Here is a 25,187-nt window from a genome sequence, read left to right on the forward strand (position 1 = left end):
TGTAGATGTTAATGATGGAAGACTTCTGGTCCTATCATTTGAGCATTGCTAAGAGCATGGGGTGAGATCACATTGGTGCTTAGAGCTGTTGGGAAAAGTTGCACATTTTGCTCCAAACAAACCTCCAGACACTAACAAATAGCTTCTTCCCTAGCCACCTCCCAGGCAAACCCTTCCAAGAACATATTCAGCTGGCACTCTGGAATCTATGGGTTTTCTGATACCCCCAGAGTCCTGTTCTCTAGGAAGTCTTTTCCAACATGAGATGCAAAGAGCTAATTTGTTTGCCCAAAACTGCATTTGCTGGTTCTCTACTTCTAATGGAGCAGAAAACATACTCAGTTAAAAAAGACCTCCAACAATACAGTAAGCTGGGCACAAACAAACAATGTGGCTGTGGCCACATGTGGCCAAATCTTCAAAATGGCTATGCAAATGGTCATTTTGAAGATGACTAATGAGGTACTGAACTGAATATTGAGTGCCTCATTAGCATTAGGACACTTCTGGCCATGGCACTTCGAAAGCAGTGCTTTCGAAAGTGCGCGGCTCAGCGCGAATACCATTTGCATGGCCATTTCGACTATTTGGCCAAGTGTGGCCGCAGCCTGGGTGTTTTTAATATGGCTAAACCAATCCTATTTATTAGCAAAGAATATAGGCCATATTCGCATGATGAAGGACTCTCATCTGAAGAGCCGAGTCTGAGAAAGATTTGGAGGTAATGGAGGATAATCAGCTGACCCGAGTTTCAAGTGTGACTTTGTGGCTAAACTGGCTCTAATGTGATCCTTGGATGCATAAACAGGGGAATGGCAGGTAGGAGTGGAGGTAACTTTATCTATTTGGCACTGGTGTGACCACTGAAACCATGTGGCGTTCTGGTGCTCACAATTCAATTTGTTGATGATAAGTTGGAGAAGTCAGAGAAGAGCCAGGAAAATCATTTAAAATATTAGTATACAAGGAGCTCAGTCTAGTTAGCTTAACAAAGAGAAGGGTGTCTTGATTACATTCTATGAGGATCAATATGAAGGAGAAATATTTAGTGGTCTCTTCTATCTAGCAGAGACAGGTATAATGTATTCCAATGGCAGGCAGTTACAGCCAGGTAACTTCAGACTAGAAACAAGGCATAATTTTTTAACAATTTTAGCGGGGATCATAGCGGGTTCTTCATCTTTCATGATTCTTAAATTCATATGGGATGTTTTCTAAACTATCTTCTCCAGGAATTTTGGGGCAGTTTTGTGGCCTATGTTCTACAGAAGGTCGGACTGGCTGATCAGAGTGGGACTTTCTGGCCTTGGAATCCATGAATTTAATAATCTCATGTGTGCTCCATCTCATTTGTTCTATAGTTCACACCTAATCTCTTCCTGAAGCAAATGCTGGAAAAATATCAGAACCCGGAGCCAGCTAATAATGATGACAAGTGGATGAGTGAAGGCGTTACCAGGACATGGGACCGCCTCATGCTGCAGGTGATGAGTGCTCATATTATTAAAGATAACATCTAAACATTACACAGCCCTGGAATGTGTCTCACACACTGGAATCTTTCAATAATAAAAGGAAGGCTAACATCTGGCTTGGAATCTCCAAAGTAGGCCCTGCTTAGCCTCTGATGCCCGAGTCCTTCTAGGGCATCGAGAGAGTTAAGAGCGCCTCAAATATCTGACATATTATTTTCCCCAGAAATCTGCTTATATGTGATGTAATGCAGGTTAGTCACTGTGCTGAGGGGGAAGCAGTATGAGGAGGGAAGAAGGGAGCTCAGGAATGGATGTCAACTCCTGCATAATGCTTGTAGTCCTGTATTGCAGGTAATAGTCTTTCTCTCCCAAATCCAGAATCAGTGCTGTGGGGTGAATGGCCCATCTGACTGGCAGAACTACTTGTCTGTGTTCCGGAGCAGGAACAGTGATTCAGAGTTCCCTTGGCCACGCCAATGCTGTGTCATGGATGTCCAAGGAATTCCAATCAACTTGGATGGTTGCAAACTGGGGGTCGCTGGCTACTACAATAATAAGGCAAGCATCTCTCTCCCCTTTTTCTGTCCTTCTCATGTACCAGTAGGATCATCTCCATGCTTAACTGGCTGGGGCTAAAGTAATTTTTTTTCTTGCATAACTAATGCAGCAAGCTCAGCGGTACCACGGTGATGAACTGCCAACCCCAGAGGTGCCAGGGCTCAGCCTTGGTGCAAGTTAAGCACTGGATTACCTCGGGGAGATGGGGAGGGAAGTGCACCAGTTGACCAGTGAGGCTTGGAAGCCTATAACATATTAGAGGGATGGGATAGATCTGCTGGCTCCCAAACACTTTCAGAGGAAGAGAAACTTCTGTAGTTTACATCACTGGCCCAGGATGGAGTAGAACGTTAACATTCCTGTGTTTTTTGAGACATGGGAGACAATGTGTGGGGGAGCAGGAGGGAGGCTGTCCCAGTGGAACTGGCACAAGATGCCAGTCCAGGACAATAGCGCCAAAAGGAATTGCATTGTGACCATGTGGCTGGCTTCATGACTAAGAAGGTTGTCATAGTTGCTGTTAGAGTTGTCTGATCATCAGCCGTTTGACTGGTGACTGATTCATATATAGCGACTAAAGTATCTTACTCCACCCAAAGGGCCCATTTTTTTAGAAGTGGGAAGGGGCAAAGCCATGTAGGCAGGGCACCAAGTGGCTGTCTGACTTATGAGGATTAATAGGGACTTTTGGTCCTTTGGTGTCTTTCCCCAACACTAGTTAACTTACTATTGTGCAGTGTGTGGCAGTCTGAACCTTGTTTGTGTTTAGGGGAGCAGGGTGGCCAGCCAGAATGGCAGAGACCATTCATTGGAGCAGCTTCTTCACAGGTCAGACTGCTCAGTGAACGGAAGGGTATGACTTCACTATGGGGAAGATCAGCACTTCCGCAGTCAATCTTCTGGAGTCTGATTTAGCGCATCTGGTAGGGATGCATTAAATTGAACTCAGAGGGTGCCCCTCTCCCCCCATTGGTGCTGGTACTTGTGCTCCTGCAGAGGAGTAAGTGAAGTCTATGGGAATGCTTGCTCCCATCAACCTCCCTCAATGGATACTGCACAGAAGCTCAAATTAAGGAACGTCAGCTCCACCTGTATAATTAGTGTAGCTAGAGTTGCATTCAAGCTCCCCCTTTAGTGTAGACCTGGCTTAAGACACACATTTGTGGGGGGAAGGTGACTATAGCTTCTGGCAACTTACCAGAGGATGGTCCTTACCAGCTGTAGTCCTGCTGGCAAAACAGAAAGGTCTTGTCTTGCTCTCCTGGTGACTTGGAGGGAAAGGCATAACTAGTTAATACAGCAGCTTGGCCTGAGGTATTTTGAGAAGGATCTGCGTCTACAGGGAATACAAACCCATATTCTGGATCTATTTCCTCCTCTCGTAACAAGGAGTTGGCACAGCCAGGTGGAGGGGATGCCAACTGTAAGCTCTGTTCGAACACCAAGTTGTCCTTTCTGACAATGATGGCTTACAGCAGAGCATACTTGTGCAACAAGGAAGTGAGAACTCGCTAGTTTGATATACTAGTGGCTCCTGAAGAATGAGAACTCCACCTCTCTCCAAGAGAGATCTGAGTTGGTAACACAGTTATGGGTAAAAGCTCAAACACCATTCTTGACTTGCTGCTTATGTGCTTTGTTCCCACAGGGTTGCTATGAAATCATCGCTGGTCCAATGAACAGACATGCTTGGGGTGTTGCCTGGTTTGGCTTTGCCATTCTCTGCTGGACTGTGAGTACTTTTTTTGCCTTCCCCCACACCCACATTCAACATGAGGTGAAATGGAGATTTGACACTGGTGAAAGAATGGATCCCTGGAGAACTAGTAGCTCCACGTCCAACCACAGGGCCATTCTGAGTTGGGAGGAAACAGGGTAAGGGATGTGGGTTTCCTTGAAGGACTGTCTCCAGACTAAGCTGTCTTATTCTGTGCTAGTAAGTAAAAGCATGTTCTGAAGATCACCAGTTCTGATCTGACCCCATGGTAAGAAATTAATGGGTCTAATCCCCATAAGTGCACCCTGCTGATGTCCTAAATAAAATCTGCATACTGAATAGTCCAGCTCATTTGCTTTGGACTCTGTAAATCAAAAACCTCTATCAGTGGACTCATCCCATTGTCCATAAAATCAGCCTCGTTAAGTAAGCTAATAAGCCTGAACTCCCCCACTTTAGCAGAGACATAGGTGGTGAATGTTGCAAAACAGTTTGCTGCCATTAATGCAAAGAGCTGTTTCAAGAATTCACAATGCCTCTCATTTGCTCTTTACAAACATTTGTGCAGCTTCAGTCCTGTTCATGTACCCTGTTAACAGACTCTTGCTGGAAGGGTTCATGTTGCTACTCCAAAGCGCTCTGGGCTTGAGTCAGAAAGCAGAAAAAATGCAATACAACTTGGAGTATTTGCTCTTCATGAGCTGCGTCTACATGTGCACGCTACTTCGAAGTAGCGGCACCAACTTCGAAATAGCGCCCGTCGCGTCTACACGCGTCGGGCGCTATTTCGAAGTTAACTTCGACGTTAGGCGGCGAGACGTCGAAGTCGCTAACCTCATGAGGAGATAGGAATAGCGCCCTACTTCAACGTTCAACGTCGAAGTAGGGACCGTGTAGACGATCCGCGTCCCGCAATGTCGAAATTGCTGGGTCCTCCATGGCGGCCATCAGCTGGGGGGTTGAGAGATGCTCTCTCTCCAGCCCCTGCGGGGCTCTATGGTCACCGTGGGCAGCAGCTCTTAGCCCAGGGCTTCTGGCTGCTTCTGCGGCAGCTGGGGATCTATGCTGCAGGCACAGGGTCTGCAACCAGTTGTCAGCTCTGTGGATCTTGTGTTGTTTAGTGCAACTGTGTCTGGGAGGGGCCCTTTAAGGGAGCGGCTGGCTGTTGAGTCCGCCCTGTGACCCTGTCTGCAGCTGTGCCTGGCATCCCTATTTCGATGTGTGTTACTTTGACGTGTAGACGTTCCCTCGCTGCGCCTATTTCGATGTTGGGCTGAGCAACGTCGAAGTTGAACATCGACGTTGCCGGCCCTGGAGGACGTGTAGACGTTATTCATCGAAATAGACTATTTCGATGTTGGCTTCACGTGTAGACGTAGCCATGGTGAGCAACTGATCAGCTAAGAAATAGCCATGGCGAAACATTGGAGAGTCCCCACTAGAGTGAAGTCCATTCATAAGCACTTGGTCAGTCTAACTGCAGATAAACCACTGGCGTTTAGCCCCTTTGTGAATTGCTGGCTGCAGATGGCTTGCCCTGCTTCAGTACCGCTCTTGTCTTGAAGAGTTGGCGCCTGTGTACAGACTGCAGCTGCCTGTGGCTACCAGAGGTGGATTCCTTGATGGAAATCCCTAACTTGATCCACCAAAAGGCTGAAATGTCTGACAATGGGACTGTTACCTTTTATTTTTTTTAAATCTATTTTCTTCACTAACAGCTGGTTTTTGGTTCTTTTTTTTTTTTTTAATAGTTCTGGGTTCTTGTCTGCACCATGTTCTATTGGAGCAGAATTGAATACTGAAGATCCAGTGGCCTCCCACACACCCCTCTGAAATCCTTGATGCAGGAAATGGCATTCATTCATCTGTACTGTTCCTATTGTGTTATGGAGGATTTGAGGCTCTCCCAGTCCCTCCTTACCATCCCACCCCCAACTACATCCCAGAAAACCAGACAGACTGGTATACTGAGCTGATCCCTCCAGAAACCGCTCCTTCCCATGGCCTCACTGGAGGTCTGTCCATTTTTATGCCTATTAAATGACCCTGTTCCTTTACTGTTCTGAAGACTTCTTGAGTATAAGAGATGCACTGATGGTTCTGGAGATGGTGCTGACAATGGAAATGGCCCATAAATGTACTTGGTCCAGAAAACTATTTAAACTAGGGCTAATGTAAATGAGATCCGAACCAATCTGATGCACAAGGCTTCCATATCCACTATATATGTGAGAGCTGCTGCCAGCACTCCTCCCTACAAGGAAAAAACTTAAACATGTAACTGCAAAAATTGCTAAATTTTATTTTTTCCCATTCATATTTAGTTCTGGTGTCTGTTTAAAGAAATCTGTCTAAGAAGGAGGCAGACTGATTTCCACCCTCTGCCATACCTCACTTTTCAGTCTGAAAAGATAAAATGGGTAATAAGTCAGCACAAATCAAAGGCAAGTTCACTATAGCATACTATGCTTCCTAGCTTCAAGCCTACCTCTGCTTTTTGTCACTGATAAGCTACGGAACACTGATCTCTGAAATGGTGCCAATGCATGTCACATTTTGCCCCCAAAGGCTGACCCCTATTTCCATGGCTCCTTGGAGATCTGGAAAAATGCAATCTTGTACTCAAATGTGTAAAAAGGACAAAATGTGCCTCCTTTGCCATCTTCACTAGTGCACCCCACTTTCTGCCTTTAATTCAATCCACATAATTGCCCTCCCCCTTGATTAAATAGGGTAATTTTCTTTCTTTCTACAACTTCCCTGAACCCACACTCTGTCCTAGCTGAAGCAGTTTGAACTCCTAGTTAAATTAATGGTAGTTGTCTACTTAAACTGGTCCATTCTGACCTGGTGTAATCCCTAAGGAATGTTTTGTAAATTATGTGCATTATGTGACAAGTGCTTTTTAGACAGAATGTTTATCTGAAATCTGTGTAAGAGCAGGAGATGAGCTCCTAAGAACCTGTCAGCTGCCCTGATTGTTACAGTGTTTCTGTATATTCTCCAAATTTATTTAATAAAATAGCTAAACTGAAAATTCTGACCATCAAGGATCCTGACTGAATGGAAGACCCACCAGCTCCCTCTCGACACCTGAATAGTGGGCAGAGCAGATCTGGGTTCAAAAAGTTGGTGGAGCCAAACCTACCACAGGTGCTGAGTTGCCAATGGCTGTGCGTATATGCTACAGTAAACTTTCATATCCAGCAGCCCTGGGGCCGGGAGGTTTCTGGATATTCAAATAATCTGGATAATAGAGAGGTAGGCCTAGCAATGCATAGCGCCACAGACAAACAAGATTAGCTACTCAGAAACAAACCAAAAGGATTTTATTTACCAACCACAGTAATATTGTACGATGTGAACTTATATTGTGTGTGCTGTATTAACATTCATGATATTGTACTTATGGAAAACATAACTAAACTGTAATTAAAAATGCCAGTTACTTGAGAGTTCCTAATGGAGGAATGCCAGATATGAAATAATTTACTGTTATGCTATGGAGAAAGCTGCAGCGGAGCAGCCTTGCCAGTCTAGCCCCAAAGGAGGGTGGGCTAGGACTCCTGGATTAAAGGTGGCTCACCCATACCTGGTGGCATTTGGGGTGGGGAGGTGGCAGCTGAATGTTTCTGGAGCAGGGGGAGCAAACAGAAAGCAGGCTGCCTTGGTAAGGGGGTGGCTGCCCCCTTCAAGATTAAGGAATCACTACAAGTAGCGTTCAGTCTCGCATACTCACAGGGCTTTGAGCAGGTGCGTTGAGCCTACACATTTAGTTTTAGGTACTGCAATACACATAGGAACCAGAGGCTGCAGCATGAGTAGCAACAGAAGTACAGCTTTCGGGGAAGTTAGAGACAAAACCTCTGTGGGAAGGACGAAGGTAGAAATCAGTACCATTTTTATGGTACACATGCGCACACACATGCAACTCCCTTCTCTCCAAGCACACATCTAGTGGGCCAGCCTGCCCCTACCCCCGGAATTGACAATAGCTGGGGGGTTTTTTGTCTAGTTTCCCAATCACTGCATGCCCAATCCCTCATGAAATCTTGTTCTTAGTCTTAAGCTGCCCCAAGAGCTCTGCAGCGCCCCTCCTTGGATTTTCTGCTTTAAAGCTGTTGGTGAGACGGTATCACCAGGAGGGCAGAATGACACACTCTGAAATTAATGATTTAATGGACGGGAGAGCAGATACCATCTCTCTCATGTACATGAATAGAGAGGGAGACAGGTCTGGACAGTGCTTTCTCTGTGTTGCTTAGACCAAGCACTCCAATGGTGATTGGCTTACAGCATTATTTAAAAATCTCAGGTTGTGGGATCTTTGTTTTTTGCCTCATGGTTCCTGAGCCTCTTAGTTATTTGCTGATCATGGTTTTAAAATTTCTTTACAAGCATGAGGAGCAGAAACTTCCTGCCATTCTTTTGAAAATTGATAATGCCATAGTGTCAGGATCCAGGGAAGAGAGGCCATGTAGCATGAGCGTGGGCATTGCTGTTGTCTGGAATGGCCATTTTAAGCATCTCCCCCAGTGTGGCAAGAGAACAGAGAGATGGTAGAATGCTGTCAAGCAGGCTCTGAAGAACCCTGCACAATTCTTTCTGGTTTCTCTGCTCTGAGGTGCCTCATTCCAATTTTTGCAGCTTTCCCCGCCCCCACACACCCTGTCGTGGGGTTGTTTAGATTCCACTAGTGGGTGGGGAAGCTCAGAGCAGTAAAGGCAAGGTAGCACAAGAGATAAGGAATGGCAGCGGACAGGTTCATGTACTAATTAATAGCTGGCTAGGGAACCTCCTCGTTTTCCACATTCTGGACCACAGCTTGGTGTAGGGCTATGCCTTAATCTCTGAAAGGGCCGTTTACTTGGCTATGTGAATAAGTCATGCAGCATTGAGATAAGATAACACTAAAACTCTTGCAAATGCAGCTGTGTCTCTCTCTCCATACATGCAACCACGTGCTTTGTAGCTGTCCTGTGTAATTGCCCTAAACTAAGAGCTCTGAGGCTCAACTCTTCACATCCCAAAAAAGTGCATTTGTACCTGTCATGCCCAGCTATGAACTGAATATGCACACCAGCTTCTGCTGTAGTGCCACTGTGTGTCGCTGTTGTCCCAAAGCCTGAGCTAGTCACTACTTTTATTTCCAGTTCCTGGCATTGTATTCGGAAGAAGCTCTGCTTTTATTTATATTTCTAGAGTGTGGCCAAGAAAAGTTTGGGAAACATGGAGTGCCCACAAGGTTTAACATCAGAAGCTGTTTCTGTCCTGCAGTCTGCATCAGTTTAGGTTATAAAATCATGTTTTTGTAATTTTTTTTAAATGCTTGCTGTTGGCAAAACTAAATTCTCTGTCACGTTAGAGGTTAGTGCTGTCTTCCCTGGTCTGCTACACGCCACGACGGTCCTTTCATAGTCTGATGCACCTGCCCCCTCACTCGGTCCGCCATTCTCCAATAGTCTCACTCACAAAAAGACCTTCATTCTTGCACATCGCTCCTGTCTGGTCATGCAGCTGCTTGCACCTAGGCCCTCATTCCTTCTTCTCTCAGCCTGTTATTGACCTACACTACTTCCTGGCAATGGCTTTTGACAGCTATTGAACAACATGACACAGTAGCTACAAATGTGTCCTTGCTGCTAGAGACACCACTTAGCTACAAATGGAGGTGGGGAGGGGGGATGTGGTAGTTATCACTGCATTCTGTCCATACACCTAGTGGCCTATACATCTCGTACAGAAGCCCAGTTTCCCCCATACCTCTTGCAGCCTGAGCTACCCTGCACCACCAGCAGGTCTGTCAAGGAAAGGGTGAGCTGAAATTTGCCAGTCAGCTGGTGATGGAATGTCTCCCATCCTCAGGAATGGTTGAGAAAAGCCCATGCAATGCATGGTATGTTGCTTATGAAGGCAGGGAGTCTCCTACAGCAATGCCACCCTACAAGTAACAGCACCCCCTCTAATCTGTCACCCCTCTAATTAGGGAATAGACTTTACTGAGCAAGGCATAGGTGCATGATGCCAAGGCCTAGGTTTTTTACAAGGGGCTTTTATGTTCACTACCAGCTGAGGTGAGTGCCTGATCTGGCCCAGGCAGTTTGTAGTCATCACAGCTTAGCTAGATAAGAGAAATGCTAGGGGGCAAACTAGTGCTGAGCTATAAGCTGCCTTGTCTACACCATGCTAGCTCACCCAGCTCTTTTCCTAATGTAGGGCCACCTTTGTGAGGGTGGTGTGGCTGGAGGAGAGTCCAGAGCTGTTGACAGCCACACTAGAGTCTCTGCCACTTTGGATGCTACAACTCAACCAGGCTTCTAGCAGCCCAGTCCTGCTCTCAGCAACAGGCACACACTCCCGGGTGGTTAACTCAAAGTAAACTGCTCAGGGTACAGAAATGAACACTACTGCTTGCTGAGCGTGAATGGCAGCTGAGGTCAAGAGCTCTTTCCCTTGTATTTGAAGGGGGCTTAGTGTATTTCAGGCAGCATCCAGCAGCTTCAGATCGGGTCCCTCCTCCTCATCCTCCATCCATTTGCCTCACATCTGTTCTTCATCAGATGTTTTAGTCCCCACATTCCCACCCAGCAGCAGCTACATCCACAAGCTGAATTCTGGCAGCTCATTCTTTAGCAGCAACTGAATATTCTTTCACATAGTAAAGCCCTTCTGCTTATTAAATTTAAGTATTTCCAGGCCCTTTAAGATGAAGGATTTATACAGTAGACATGTCCGTGTTGCCAGGGATGTTCTGTGAACAAAAAAGGCAGCTTGGTTGCAAACTTAGATCCAGCCTAACAGCTGAAATCTGAATGCACAGGAGTTTTATAGGAGCTTGAAAGACAAACCTGGCACCTGAGCCACATTTTGCACAGAACATGCAGTCAACTCGCTCCTGGTTTTTTTACTCCTGGACTGACCCAAAACTCTTTATCGCAACATACGTGCTTCAGCTCACTTCTGGGAGCCTGAGTGTCAGCACCACAGCTGCATTTTGCAGCTCCAGTCTGTCTATAATTCCCAGTGCCCTGAAACAGCTCATCTTCAACCCTCTGAAGACTCGGCTGCGTTAGCCTACCCTGCTCCTGCCCTGGCAAGAGAATGGCCTCAAAGAGCTAACAATTCCTTTCCATCGCTAGTTCTTTTCAGCCTATACAAGTTTGCATTTTTTTTTCTTTTCACACATCAACTTTCCTCTCTGAGGCTAATACCCCTTCCTACCCTGCCTGTCTTTCCTTTGCTACCACTTTGCCTCCAGTTCTTTGCCAGAAGGTCAGGTTAAGAACAGGCAGCAGTATGATGTTCTTGACAGCATGAGATGGGTTTGGGTGTGAGGCAACCAGACAGGTTTCCACAGGAGTCTTCCTGGGTGCAAAGTTGAACTTGGCTCCTTGGCAGACATGGAAAGCAGCCACTTTGGAAACATGCTTAGACATGGAGCCGTCATTGTTCTAAGACAGGGCGGGAGTCAATCATGCTGTAACTACCTCCTCCAGTACAGACTCCGTTGGTTCAGGCTTTGCTCTAATTTGTACTGAGTCAGCCTCTTAAGCCCACAGTGATTGGCTATCAGGCAAAAACAACTTGGTGGAAAGCAGGGTTGGAGCATTTCCATGTATTTCAACAGGATGGCTGCTGGCACAGCATCTACAGGGCTGTAGGGTATAATTTGCTTGATTCATGGAGAGCTTGGTAGTCAGTTGAGTGGTGACTTGGGTGTTACTGGCAGGTTTACAAGATGGTCTTGGTGGCAAGAAAGGGAAGAAAAAACCATGAGTAATGTTAGCCATTGGTTAGTCATGATCACAATCAAGACTAAGTGTCTGATGTTTAATGGCCATGTGACTGGCGTTCTGATTATAGGCCAGTTGCCACAGAAACTTACAGGAAACTTATTCTTGTAACTCTTCGCAAGAGAAAGCAATATCAAGTAAGGATGTCAGAGTGGTGGCTTTATTTGGAGTGGACATAAAGCCCCCCTCATAGAAATGGCCAGCTCTAGATGAGGCTTTATGTGAAGAAGAATTATTTATTTGAAGTATTTTGATGAATTCTCACATCACAAATTAGGACAAAAAAAATCAAATATCAGATTTTTTCTGAAGCAAAAAAAATTAGGTTTGTGTCAAGCGAAAATTTGTTTAGATAAGTCTAAACAAATAATCAGATATAAAAAAAGTGGATATTTGATCTTTTGCAATTTTTCTGACTATTTTTACTATACATTGGATTTTGAAACTAAAAATGTTTCAGAACAAAATAGATTCTTTTTGGTTCTGAAAATGCAAAATAGGAAACCCTGAAAATTCTTCCAACTTTTTAAAATTGCAAATTAGGGGAAAATAATCCCTTACCATTAACGGCTTTAAATCGGAGGAACTTGCATTTCCCAATGAAAAAAAATTTTAGTCAAAAAAATGCCCATCCCATTCTAATTCCAGGCTCATCTGGTGTGTGGACAAAATTTGTTTCCTCCAGCTCAAAGGCTCAGTTGTTGTTTTGGGGAAGTGAGAAGCAGGTCAGATTGCAGGGTTGGCTGCAGAGTTTACAAAGGGCTAGCAGCTTTTCAAGACAGACAATGGGTGTAAACAAAACGTAATGTCAAAATGCACTAATGGCAAGCACTTAGAGGCTATGGCACTAAGGATGGTACACCTGAAAAAATCCAGTTTAGCATTTTAGTTAGGTTCATAGTATTTCTTTAGTATTCATAATTATATGCAAGAAACTTTGTACTAAAATGAAATGTTGTTTTTCATCATATATCTCATGTTCTTTTCTTTCTCCTCGGCCGGTTTAACTTTTTATTTATTAGTGCAGGGGGGTCAATATGTTTTTCTCTCTCTTTATTTTTCTTTGGTTATTTTAAATAAAACAGACTCCAGCATGTAATGTGCTAGTTAATGAGAGAACATGCAGTAACATCATGGAATCATCATCAATACTGTAAGAGGTTACCAGGAATATGACTTTTAAACCTGAAAATTTTAAGCACTTAAAATAAGGGTGATTTTGTGAGAGCAAACAAACTCTGACTTGATTTTCAAAGTTGCTGGGCAAGATCCACAGCTCCCATTGACCTCAGGAGAGACTGATTGCTCAGCACCTTTCAAAACCAGGGCACTAATATATTTTGTTCTCTTAATGGACAAAAATTATTCTGTGGTACTTCTAAGATAGCAAAATTAGGAAACAGAAATATTCATTCATCACATTCACCATGAACATGCAAAGGATGAAGTCTCAAAACATGACTAGCGTACAGATCTGTTTTATAAAAACTCCAGTTTAATCTCATGGCTGAGACCTGGCAAAACTTAATTTCTTAAAGCAATAAAAGGCACAAAGGTAGGCAGTCCACTCAGACAATAATGCTTAACAAGAATATGATCCATTGGGACTAGAAGAAGCAATAATCAATAACCTGTGAGCCAGTCCTCTTCACCTCACCTCTAAAGTCTAACCTTTTCCCTGACATGCATCAAGCCAGTATTGTGAAGAGGACCAACGGGTTGAGCAAGCTGTTTTGGTCTCCGCCCACACCACTGGGTCCTAAACAGAACTTGTCTTCTGGTTTCCTTCTCCTTTCCGGCTCCAGCCAGCTCCCATTGAAGTCAATGACAAGCTGTGTGTACATTACGCCTGTAGTTGGAGCAGGCTCAGTTATTACTGAGCAGTAAGTTAATCAGAATCAGGCTAAGACTAAACAGGGTCTGGATCAGCTTTTGAATTTTACACCCAGCCACGTATATTTATATCTAAGAGGGAAGATGGCAGTGATGTGAAAATCAGGGAGCCCCAATGAAATGTAGAGTTGAAACTTCAGTGGATGTTCAGGGAGAAATTTTGAGGCTCGCTGATCCTTTCCATCCTCTTCCAGGACCCAGTTCTGCTCCCATTGACCTCACTGAGAGTTTTACCATTGATTTCAATGGTGGTAGGATGTACTGTTGATCCATGGTTAACAATAAGTATTATCTTGCATCACCTTCCTATGCCGGTTATAATCTGTTCCAGCTCACAGTCTCAGCAGTAAAGAAATTTTAATGGAAAACAATCTCTGTACATCAGCCCGAGTTTCACAGAGTTGGTGGACCTGTTTAGACAATTCCTTCATTTTTCATTACACTTTTTAATATATTTATATATAATGTTCTTTTATTTATATATATATATAAATATATATATATATATAAATTTAACACAGTATTCATCAGTACAGGCATTTTACAGTCTAAAGAAAGAGAAGATTTTGATTGCACTTTGGACTCTGGCTGACGGCAACTGTTGTAGGCTTGGCTGCTGGTGTCTGGTGCAGACCTAACTTACGCCAGAGCCCGATCATGCTAAAAGACCACATCATACAAGTGCTTCACCCTTTGTAAAATGAGTGAATGGGATGGACACTTTATGTTAATATTGTTTACAATGTAATGTACAGCCCTAGCTCCTGCCTGTTCCCAAGGCCATGATAACACCAGCTGATCCCATGCTCATCAGTGCCCCACTATGAAACCAGGTGACCACATGGGTGAGTGCGCACACACACACACACACACACAGAGCCACCAATGCCCCTCCCTTTCAGCCAGGTTGTGCCTACATCCAGCACGTCTGTCCTACAGCCAGGTGGCAGTGACACTACACGACCTATCCAGGTAGGTGACCACCCCAACCCATCTCTCTTCATCCAAGTGACCCTCACCATCCAACACCACTCCCACCTAGCCATGTGACCCCCCCCCCCAGCCCATGCCCACCAAAACCCTGCAGTCACTGAGGGCTGCACACATCCCTCCCTTGCACTCTAAAGATTAGGAAGTGACCCCTCTGGGCATTTTGTGTCCCCTCTTCTAGATCTCATAAAACAGGAGTGTGATGTACAATATCAGGGTAGGGCCTGAGGGCAGAAAAGGCCACCTGAAAACCCAAAAAGAGAGGTCCCTGCACTCTTCCCAGGATCATGTGAACTGCAGCCTTGTGATCTAGTTAGGAAAAGCATGTCCATGCTAGTAAAATCAGGCAACAGACACCTCTGTACACACTTGGGAAGACTCTAAACTGTGGGATGGACCTGTCTCCCATAAACGCTCCTCCAACAGGTACAAGGTATGTTGGACGTGGAGCAGACGCACACCAAACAAGGGATGGTCCGTGTGAATGTGCAACACTACTACAATTTACCCTGATTCAGCTGCACTGGGGCAGGTTGCAATGGTGCAGTTCTCTAATGTAGGCATGGTTCTACCAACTGCACCATGACCTAACAGCACAGCTTGGACCTGTCTCTAGTCTAGAAATAACAGACCTGAAATTGATTCCCATTTCCAAGCCCCATGAATTCTGGGAATTTTGTCTCCACAGCTGAATTTGGTGACTTGGGTCCAGGACTGCAATCAGAAAACATGGATATATGTTCCCTCTGATCTTTCCTGTCCATGTGAGGATTTTTTCCATCCGTGTGTGGAATAAACTCTGTTATGTGAACTGATGCAAGCATGAATGTTCACCATTAGTAGAAACAAAAACCCAGCTGTAGGTGCTCTGTTAGCCAGCTGGCAGCATTTGAGTCTCTCTTGAGTGGCTGCACAAGCACGCAGCTTACAGGGATCCCTGATGTGGATCACTTAATCTAAAACCTCCCAGATCTGTAGAACTTGAGTTCCTGCTCCAAAGTTTGTGGCACAGGCCCATCTGTGATTGCTCTCTGGAGCAAATTACTAAGCAATCAATTTGCAAACACCAGCAAGAGAATAAGGTAATAGGCAATGCTCAGCATGGATTTGTCAAGAAGACATTGTGTCAAACCAGCCAAGTAGCTTCTTTGACTGTGTGCAAACTGCAGGCTTCTGTTGGGAGCTTGGAGGGCTCCCGAGAGAAGTCTGCCACTCCAGGAGTGTTCTGCCAACATCTCAGTCATCCGTGTTTCGTGACAAAGAAGGGGGCCAAATGTCAGGAAAGCCTCTGCCAACAGAATTGTCGGCAAGAGATACGCAAATGTGCTGCATAATTTGCGTATCTTTTGCCAACAGTCCTTGGCAACCTAGACATAGCCTTTGACAGGATAAAAAGACTTGTGGATAGGAGGTTGCAGTAGACATGGTATGCCTTGATTTTAGTAAGGCTTTTGACACTGTCTCACATGACCTTCTCATAAACAAACTAGGCAAATAAGATGGAACTACTCTAAGGTGGGTGCATAAGTGGATGCAAAACCATTTCCAGAGAGTAGTTACCAGTGATTCACAATCATACTGAAAGCACCTATCTAGGGGATTCTTGCAGGGATTATTTCTGGGTTCTGTTCTGTTCAATCTCAATTATTTAAATAATAGCATAGAGCGAATGCTTATCAAGTTTGCACCTGGTACCAAATTGTGAGGGATTGCAAAAACATTGGAGTATAGAATTACAATTCAAAATGATCTGTATAAAGGGTCTGAGATAAACCCAATGAAATTCAGTAAGGACAAATACAATGTCCTCCCATTAGGAAGGATCAATTTCACACAAACAAAATGGGCAGAGCACTGCAGAAATGGGATCAAGTTGTAAAATTTAGATCAAATTGTAAGATTTAGTTTTACCCACTACCTAGAGAAAATACTCATTTGTAAAATCCATATCTGGATGTAGGCTCAAATTCTGAAGACCTTCCAAAGCTATAGTGTCTGGGTCCATGCTTTGGTAGCATTAAGTAGCATTTCAGGGTTTTTCTATCTAACCCTACAGGTTTATTTCTTAAAGGGGCAGTGTCAAAATTAAAATTCTATATTTCTATGGTAGCTTTGCCTCCATTTTAGTGGCAGGTTAAACTAAATGAAAAATGAAAGGACTCAGCTTTTCATGTTTCTTATTTTGGTTTGGTTTGGTTTTTTTGTGCAATGAGCTTTGTGAAACTAGGTTGGGCTATTTCTACCTTCATCTTCCAGTTCTGTCACTATCACTATACCACAATAGGGGGGCTCCTAATGGTAGGGGGAAAGGCGTAAATCCCCACCCAAAATAAACTACTTCCCTGAAACAAAAAAACCTGGGAATACCTTCCACTCACATTACATTTTGCATAGTTGTGTAATATACCCCCAAATATTGCACCTAACCTACCTGCATCATCTCCTGTTAACTGTGCAGTGATAGGTAAGACCCCCCACCCAAGAGAAGCTACATAGCTCGGCGGGAAAGAATGAAACTGGGTGAGGATTCTAAGTTCTTTCCCATCTGACTTTAGGCAGCCCCACGGGTTTGATTCTCAATGACCTTTCCCCACATGAGGGCTTTTGCTTCCAGACAAAGCAGGGGTCAAATGATAAGATGGTGTCAAGGGGCAAAGCATTCTAATTCAGTCATTCGTCTCACTTTGCACACAGGAACAAACAACAAAATTGGACACCAGGCAATGGGGAATCACCACTGGGTTCCTGAAGCCTACACATCTCTCATCCCAACCAGACCAGCAATAGGGCTCTTTACTCTTCACCCAGACCAAATGGTCCCATTGGCTGGACCAGCAGCCACTTCACCTGAGAGACTGAACATGGAGGTGCCTCCAAATAAAGAGAGAGACACAGACAACGAACATATATTAATGAATTTATAACTTTAGATTGGAGCATCTCTTGATTGTCATTGCTCTGGGGAGCCACAGCCCAGCCCTTCCAGCTGCTCAGTTACTTCTCCTAGCTCTGCTCGCTAGCAGGGGGAGTATGAGCTGTGACACTGGGTCAGAATTGCCCTCATGGATGCCAATATTAGGAGTGTATCAAGATTGGTGTCTCTCTCTCTCTCTCTCTCTCTCTCTCTATTGCAGGAACACTAGTGATATTTTTAACTGCTGAGACACCGAGGAGGGCAGAGGGTCATGCACCTGCCTCTGCTCACACAGCAGCTGACAGACATGCCTGCAATTAAACCTACGTCAAAGGACTTTGTAGCAGAAGCCATAGTCCAGTTCCTTTGGCAGCTGTCCCTTTATGGCTACCTATTGGCAATAATGCAACACTCTTGCAGGACTGGTTAATTTCACCTGAATTTCCTCCTGGGATGTCATACATGGTACTCCCCCATTCTCTGCACCAACAAGTCATCCTCTCTACCCCATTCCTCCCAATCTATCTGAAAGGCACCAATGGGGAGGGAAGTGAACATCAGACAGGCTCCTAGTGATCTGCCTCAAATCTCAGGCACAGGAAGTGCAAAAGTAGCCAAGGGCCAATGGCCAGGCACGTGAAAATTAGGAGAGAAGGCATTGGCCAAGCAAGTAGTGATAAGAAGTGAGACCTTGTCTAGTTGCTGGGAGCCCATCGTGTAACTGCAGGAGCAGCGAGTGACTGGAGAATGCTATGAACAAGTAACTAAGCCCTAGATCGGGGTGAGCAAAGATGGGGGCGGGCCCCTCAGGGGTGTGTGTGAAATTTTGTAAGTGAGACCTTGTCTAGTTGCTGGGAGCCCATCGTGTAACTGCAGGGGCAGCGAGTGACTGGAGAATGCTATGAACAAGTAACTAAGCCCTAGATCGGGGTGAGCAAAGTTGGGGGCGGGCCCCTCAGGGGTGTGTGTGAAATTTTGTAAGGGGGGTTGCAGCACGATCAGCTGCTGGGTCTCAGGCTCATCTACAGATTAAAAATGTTGAAATATGTAACTGCTTTTACGTACGCATATTTACATTCTATACCGATTAACAACATTTTCACATTCCACAGACTTATTTTCTTACATGTGCCAAAAGGTTGTTTTTTTTTTGTACGAACATAACTGAAATTTCCATCAGTTTGAATTACATTAGACAGGCTGGGGGTGGGGGGGAGGGGTGGGGGCTGCTAACTGCAGGGATGAAAAGTGGGGCCCAACATAAAATGTTTGCATACCCCTGCCCTAGTTGGTTGTAAAAACCTGTCGTCTTGTTCTTTGGATCGAATGTCTCTTCCACTCAAATAAGCCCAAGAGAACCTCTACCCCACTGGAATCAGAGCACCAGGTACAAGCCAACTCCCCCAAAATTCTGCACAACAAATAGGGAAGGTCTGACTGTGAAACAGCCAGACTAGCGGGAATTGCTTAGTTGAAAGGGAAGCTGTGGCCTGTCTCGGTCAGCCACCCTCATTCTGTGCTACAAGAGACCAGCTGTGGGCAATGCCTTCAAGACCATGTTTGCCAGTGGAAGCTCTTCAGGACACCAAAGACAGTGGCTACGTCTACACTAGCCAAAAACTTAGAAATGGCCATGCAAATGGCCATTTCAAAGTTTACTAATGAAGCGCTGAAATGCATATTCAGCGCCTCATTAGCATGCAGGCGGCCACGGCACTTCGAAATGGACGCACCTCGCCGCCGCGCGGCTCATCCCGTCAGGGCTCCTTTTTCGAAAGGACCCCGCCTGCTCTGAAGTCCCCTTATTTCCATCTGCTTATAGGAATAAGGGGACTTTGAAGCAGCCAGGGTCGTTTCAAAAAGGAGCCCCACCTGGATGAGCCACATCAATTTTGAAGTGCTGTGGCCGCCCGCATGCTCATGAGGTGCTGAATATGTATTTCAGCGCTTCATTGGTAAACTTCGAAATGGCCATTTGCATGGCCATTTCGAAGTTTTTGGCTCGCGTAGACACGGCCAGCGTGATCTTTACAGGTTAATTTTCCCTTCCTGCATTCAGCTGTCACCACTCTCCTCTGCCGTTTGCTGATGCTACTCAGAGTAGTACTGCAGGGATGGCTGCACAGTTGGTCCTGCATCATTGCCTAGGAGCAGAAGGGAGGAAAATATACCTGCCCGGGATTACCTCTTTAACATACAGTGTAACTAACTCCCATGGACTATGGCAGTTTCTTTTTTTTCCAGAGGATGAGACATTCAAAGGCCATGTTAGGAAACAAGACAAGAAAACAAACTTCCTTGGGATCATGTAGGGCTGCAAGAAAAGGACAGAGGGAGACAAAGATCATGAGAACCTCAGTAGCAAAATGCTCTGCAGGAAGAAATGAAGGATGTTCGTCCTTCTTGCATAGAATATTTATAATCATAAGAGCAACAAGAGCACAGTTGGTCTCAAGGTAGGCACTTGCCATCTCATCCACCAGGGAAGAGGGGTGAGATGAGTTGCGGGGGTTATTCTATTTGCCTCCCGCTTCTCCCGTCCAGAATCACTGACCTCCTCTGGGGCTGGTAAAAGCAGCTGGTGGAGGTCTCCAGTCTCTGGCCATTTTTGGGAATGGTCATTTTGTTTCGCAGAGTGACCCCCTCAGGAGTTAGCTGCAGGTTCCCAGACAGGTCACCACAAAGGGAGTTTGGAGAGTTGGTCTGAGAGGGGCTTCTTATGGGTGATAACAACACCCTGGAGTCTGCTGAGGAAGATGGATGGTCCATGATGGGGAAGGGTGGGCTGAAGAGAATAAGACTCTGGGGTCTTCCTGGTCTGGATCTGTAGGAAGGCTTGGAAGACCCTGATGGCCTCTCCATTTTTGAGGACTGGGGGCTGTCCCCTGCAGCCTCCCCCTCTGAAGTGCGCTTTCGACGCAGCACAGGCGCCTCCTGGCTGGAATTATGACTGGAGAGGGCAGGATCTGGCAGAAGGTTGAGGCTGCGCTGTCTAGAAGATACTGCACCTGTCTGAGTCGGGTCACTGTTTTCTTTCTCCTCCTTGACTTTCTTCTCCACCTGAGGGCTCTTTGAGGGCTCCAGGTGGCCCCAAGCTGCTCGGTGGGTCTGCCTGCCGGCCAAGTGGGGTTCTGTCTCCTTCCTCCCTGGCAAATCAGGGATGTCATGGTCAGTGTTCTGAGTCTGTAATGGCTGGGGGACTTGGGTGTACTGGATCTTGGGAGGTATCACTGGCACAGCTTTGGCCTGGCACATCTTAACCATGAAAGAGGTCCTCACTGCTGACACACTCACAGGGGCAGAGTTACGGCGGCCGGTGGCAGCATGGGCCACTGCCATGTAATCCAGGTCTAGCTCCCGGGGATCGAAGTGAGATCCCCAGGGGTCACCCTTGTTTCTGGCAGGGCAGGCAGCAGGCAGTGACAGGACAGAATCACTGCCTTTCCCTTCCTTCTGTGCACACCGGGGGTTTCCAGGTGGAGTAGGCACCGCCAGGCTCTCAAACATGAGGAAATCTGGGGCCGAGAGGAGTGAATCCAAGTTGAGAGAGGATGGCCTAGTTCTCACTTTCCGGGGCATGTCTTCATTTTTGTGGTTACTCAGCTGTGGCTCATTGGCAGAAGGCAGAACTTCGCTGACAGCTGCTCCAGCAGGGGCAGTATCCTGAGGCCTGGATAGATCTTCATCTCCTTCCTCTGCCTGCAAGAATCCGTCTGGGGTATTACAGCATGGAAAAGGCAGCTCCAGCATCAGGTCCTGAGGGTTTTCTTTGCTGCCAACCACTTCTTTCTCCCCTGGCTCCAAAAGAGAGGCTGTGCGTGGTTCCTCATGCCTGGCTAGCAGTATCCCTGCTGCAGGCTCTGCCTCGCTGCTCACAGCATCACCTGAGCCCTCTGGCTCAGAAGAGTCCTCTGGAGGACTCAGATAGGTCTCGGCTTGCTTGACATGTCTGGGCCTGTTTGGTGAGAGTGGCAGCGTTTCTAACAGCTCCCTAGTTCCCGAGGTAGCACCATCACACGGACGCTCTTCAGCTGCACTGGTGAAAGGTGGCTGCATAGGCCACACACTCAGCACCATGTCTTTGCTATCCAGAGAAAGGCTGCGACTGAACCGGGGCCTAGGGGACAGGCCCCTTTCCACTCTGTGACTCTGTGACTGAAAGTCCTGTACTGCCTTTTCCTGAAGGGTCTTGAAAGTGGGGGAATGGAGCGGGCTGGTGACCCACTGGTGATCCTCCCATGGCTCTACCAGCTCGAAGCCCTGGATGTTATCTGTCCCCGTATCCTCTTCTTCATGGTCAAAAGAGTCCTGGGATCTCTTACCCATGCCACCCTCTTTGAGTGGCAGGGCTCCAGTTCCACTTGTCCTCTTTGATGAGACCAGGCTGTCTCCTGCGGTTGTCCTGTCAGGCTTCTCCTTCTGAGTCAGGACGCCCTGCTGGCCCACAGCCAAGACGTCCTTTTCCCTGGCCAGCAGGCAAATGCTGCCTTTCTCCTTGACTTGCTCTGGGTGCAGCGCACTGGGCTCAGAGGCATCTTCTTTTAAAGGCCCCTCGGTGAGCGGCTGTGTATCAAAAAGCTTCTGGTCTTGGTGGAGAGGCAGAAGATCAGTGCTGACATCGAACACCATGAGATGGTCCTTTGGGGAAGCTGTCCCAGACAGGACAGTGTCCCGTTCGGGTGTGTTAGGAGAGCGGTCACGCTGTGCTACCGCTTCAGGTTTAGGACCCCGGAGGTGGCCTGGCTCCTTTGGTATTTCTTTGGAGGTGGCACCAAATAAAGGCAACTGAGATGTGACCCAGGGGACTCTGGCTGGAGCGTCCTGTTTGGCCAGCGTCCGGGCAAGCACAGAACTAGAAGAGATGCTCTCTGTTTGGGGTGAAGCAGAGGCCTCAGGAGCAAGGGCTGAGTGTATTATTTGCTGACAAGGGCCTGTCTTGAGGACATCTGTAGGCAAGAATGAGAGCTCCTCTTCAGATTCTATAATTTTGAGTTCCTGCTGAATCTCCGGCCACAGCGGTTCCAGATGGGCACTGGTAGCATCATCTTCAGCCTGGAAAACACCAGAAATGTCATAACCTGACAGCAACCACTCCCATCTCCATGTGCCCATCTGCCCACAATGCTGCCTGCTTTAGCTCTGTGGGGTACAGCCAGGCTAGTGGAAACACTGGCACACATGCTTGTGTCACCAGAAATCTGTTTAAATAACACCACCACCTTGCTCTTACATAACATTTTCATCTGTGGATCTCAAAGTGGATCTGTACAGGGGGCGTAGGGAAACTGAGGCACGGGGCAGTGACAAGACTTGCTCGCGGTTACCCAGCAGGCCACTGACAGAGCCACGGATAAAAGGTAGATCTCCTGAGTGCCAGTCCAGTGCTCTAGCCATTAGGTTACACTGCCTCCCTTGCATATGCCTGCAAACAAATGACGTTACAGGGGACAGCATCACAGGGAAGGGCTGGGACTCGGGTCTGGTGGCAAGTGCCCAAAGTGAGCTAGATGAGAACAACTGCTACAACTCCTTGGACTGCCTCCCAGCTGGCCCCATGAGATAGACTCACCTGCCCCAGCTGGGGATGTTACACACCCCATTAAAGAAATATGGCCAAATGCAAGGTGATGCACACTGGAAGGAATAAATAGAACTCCTCATACACATTTCTGGGCTCCACTCATCTGTAGCCACCCAGAGGAAAGATCTGGGATGGCTGAGTGACTCAGTGAAAACCTCCCCTTGGTGTGACCCTACAAAGCGTTCGGATGAGCAGGAATTGAACAAAAAAAAGAAAAATCATCTTAAGAAAAACCACAGTCCTGATACAGGATATGGCAGAGAACAGGGGAGGAGGGTCAGAGGTGGAGGATCAGACTGGCTAGATACATGGAGAGCCTTCCAGATGAAGTGAGAAAGTACTGCCAGGAGGGCGTAGTTAAGAGAAAAAGGGAGTCAGAGTGGACTGAACAGAGAAAGTCAATCAACACCTGGCCAAGCTTAGCTCTACTTGGCCAATATGTCATGTGAAGACCACAGCCTGAGGTTGTTTGGATGAAGACCCACACAAGCGCTCCCCAAGCCACAGTAGCAGTTCCTTGCAAGACGGGGATACTTCCGTCCTGCTCCCACCCCCTGAGTCCTTTAAGACAATGGCTATCCCCTCCCTTAAGGTTTCCTCCTTACCAGATCTCTCCAGAACGAGGCCTCCTCTGGTTCAACCCTTGGTGTCTCCTGCTGCTGGCTGCCTCTCTCCATGGGGTTTCCCTGGGTCCTCAGCTGGCCTTGTTCGATCTCACCTGCCGAGCGTAGGCCTGTCAGACATGCTGGTGTCTGTTTCAAGCCATGGTTCAGTTCTGGGGCTTGTCTGCCACTGGTGCTGTTGCTACCACCTGCTAGATCCTGGTTTTCCATTGCTACCTTTGGGGTTTCCAAGACCTCAGGCTTGCTGGCTGTCATCAGCTCAGCGGTGGTAGAATCTGGATTAGAAAAACAGATCAATGATATAAACCACTCACAGCACAGGGCACACAGTTGGCCCAGGGCACTGAGATAAAAGACCTGGCTAGGTTCAACCCATCCTAGCTGATCTAAACTAATGTTCTTCAGTACACTGTCCAGAGTCCCCAACAGCAAGGTCAGGGTACTGCTGCCAGGAAGTTCACACAACGTGAGTCCCCCATTCCCAGCCCTCTGTGGAACAACCCACCCATCCCTTGTCCCTTGAATACCACCCCCCAGGCACCCATTGGAGGCCACTGAGCTTCTCCTTGCTCCAAGCATGTCACAGGGAGCCTCAGCTCTCTCCACGACCCTGCTGACTGCACTGGATGGAATGGCCAGCCTGGACCTGAGTCCCCATCATAGCGCATCCCTCGGCCCTGCTTCAACCTTGCATAGCTCCTTGCTGGAGATAGGCTCAGCCACCTCTTGTCCTTTTACCTGCTGCAGCCTCAGTCTGGGGCTGCTTCTCCTTCCTGTCTGTGGCCTGCTCAGGCCTGGGCTGGCAATCCCCTTCCGGTGCTGTGGGATCGGCACTGTCTGGCCCCAGAGTGGACAGTTCCTCCAGGCTGGAGAGGACAGGCTTGTCCTTGGCAGGCACACGGCACGGGGTGCTGTTGGTGCTGATGACCGCGGACACCCGAAGGGGCACGGAAACGGCAAAGGGCTCTGAGATGTTCAGGGCTTTCCGCTGGTGCCGAGGGGAGGCCTCCAGAGGGAAGAGGCTGCTGGGGAAGCCTGATCTGGCAGCTGCGTCAGAGGTGTAGAACATGCGGCAGGTCTTTGGGGAGGTCTGCTCGCTCTCAGGATCCTCCGTGGCCCGAAATACTTTCAACTGCTCAGGGGGCTGCCTCGCCTGGGGAGCCCGGGCAGCAGCTTTATCCCCACTGCGCTCGGAGCCTCCCTCAGCCCCCGCTGGGGCCCCTTCACGGTCCCACTCAATCTCCTTGCTGAGGTCACCCGAACTGCTAGTGCCTCCTGTCCGCATTTTCATCACCGGGATGAAAAACCCTCCAGCAGTGATGGTGCGTTTGAACCGGCCTTTCTCATCCTCCGCTGGGAAAAAGGGGACAAACAGAATTGGCAAAGAGAGCTGTGACAGTGGGAAGCCTTCCCCCCTCCACTCACACAGGAGACAGGGCAGGCCCCACTGAACACTCCCCAGCCCTTCAGAGTCTCCAAGACAGGGCAGGGCACAGGACCCACAAAACACCCCTCAGGCTTCTCCCCCAGGGTTGCCACTCTACCCAGAGAAGGCAGCTCTCACTGGGAACTGCAGCTAGACAGAATCCCCTCCATCAGGGGATTCCAATATTCTCACTGGCTCCCTGCATCTCAGTGTGCCC

The 25,187-nt window shown here is 47.2% G+C and overlaps 2 protein-coding genes across 3 annotated transcripts in view; one reads left to right on the forward strand and one right to left on the reverse strand.

Annotated features, from left to right (window-relative positions):
• The window catches only part of UPK1B (uroplakin 1B), a 100,911-nt gene that overhangs the window by 11,500 nt on the left and 64,224 nt on the right, over nt 1–25,187 (forward strand). Inside the window, exons 5-8 of one of the 2 annotated variants that reach the window (XM_075000373.1) lie at nt 1,362–1,484; nt 1,854–2,033; nt 3,682–3,765; nt 5,502–11,416. In XM_075000373.1, the coding sequence (XP_074856474.1) occupies nt 1,362–1,484; nt 1,854–2,033; nt 3,682–3,765; nt 5,502–5,552 (438 nt within the window). In that variant the 3' untranslated portion in view covers nt 5,553–11,416. Of the gene's footprint in view, nt 1–1,361; nt 1,485–1,853; nt 2,034–3,681; nt 3,766–5,501; nt 11,417–25,187 lie in introns of those variants that run through there. The other variant, XM_075000364.1, reaches the window with a different exon arrangement.
• ARHGAP31 (Rho GTPase activating protein 31) overlaps nt 19,301–25,187 on the reverse strand; it is a 77,763-nt gene continuing 71,876 nt past the window's right edge. The window contains exons 10-12 of the mRNA XM_075000351.1: nt 24,283–24,897; nt 23,527–23,819; nt 19,301–22,392 (exon numbers count right to left, since the gene is read on the reverse strand). Coding sequence (XP_074856452.1) covers nt 19,852–22,392; nt 23,527–23,819; nt 24,283–24,897 — 3,449 coding nt within the window. The 3' untranslated portion in view covers nt 19,301–19,851. The remainder of the gene's footprint in view (nt 22,393–23,526; nt 23,820–24,282; nt 24,898–25,187) is intronic.

This window comes from Carettochelys insculpta, chromosome 1, assembly GCF_033958435.1.
Source record: "Carettochelys insculpta isolate YL-2023 chromosome 1, ASM3395843v1, whole genome shotgun sequence".
Lineage (NCBI taxonomy): Eukaryota > Metazoa > Chordata > Testudines > Carettochelyidae > Carettochelys > Carettochelys insculpta.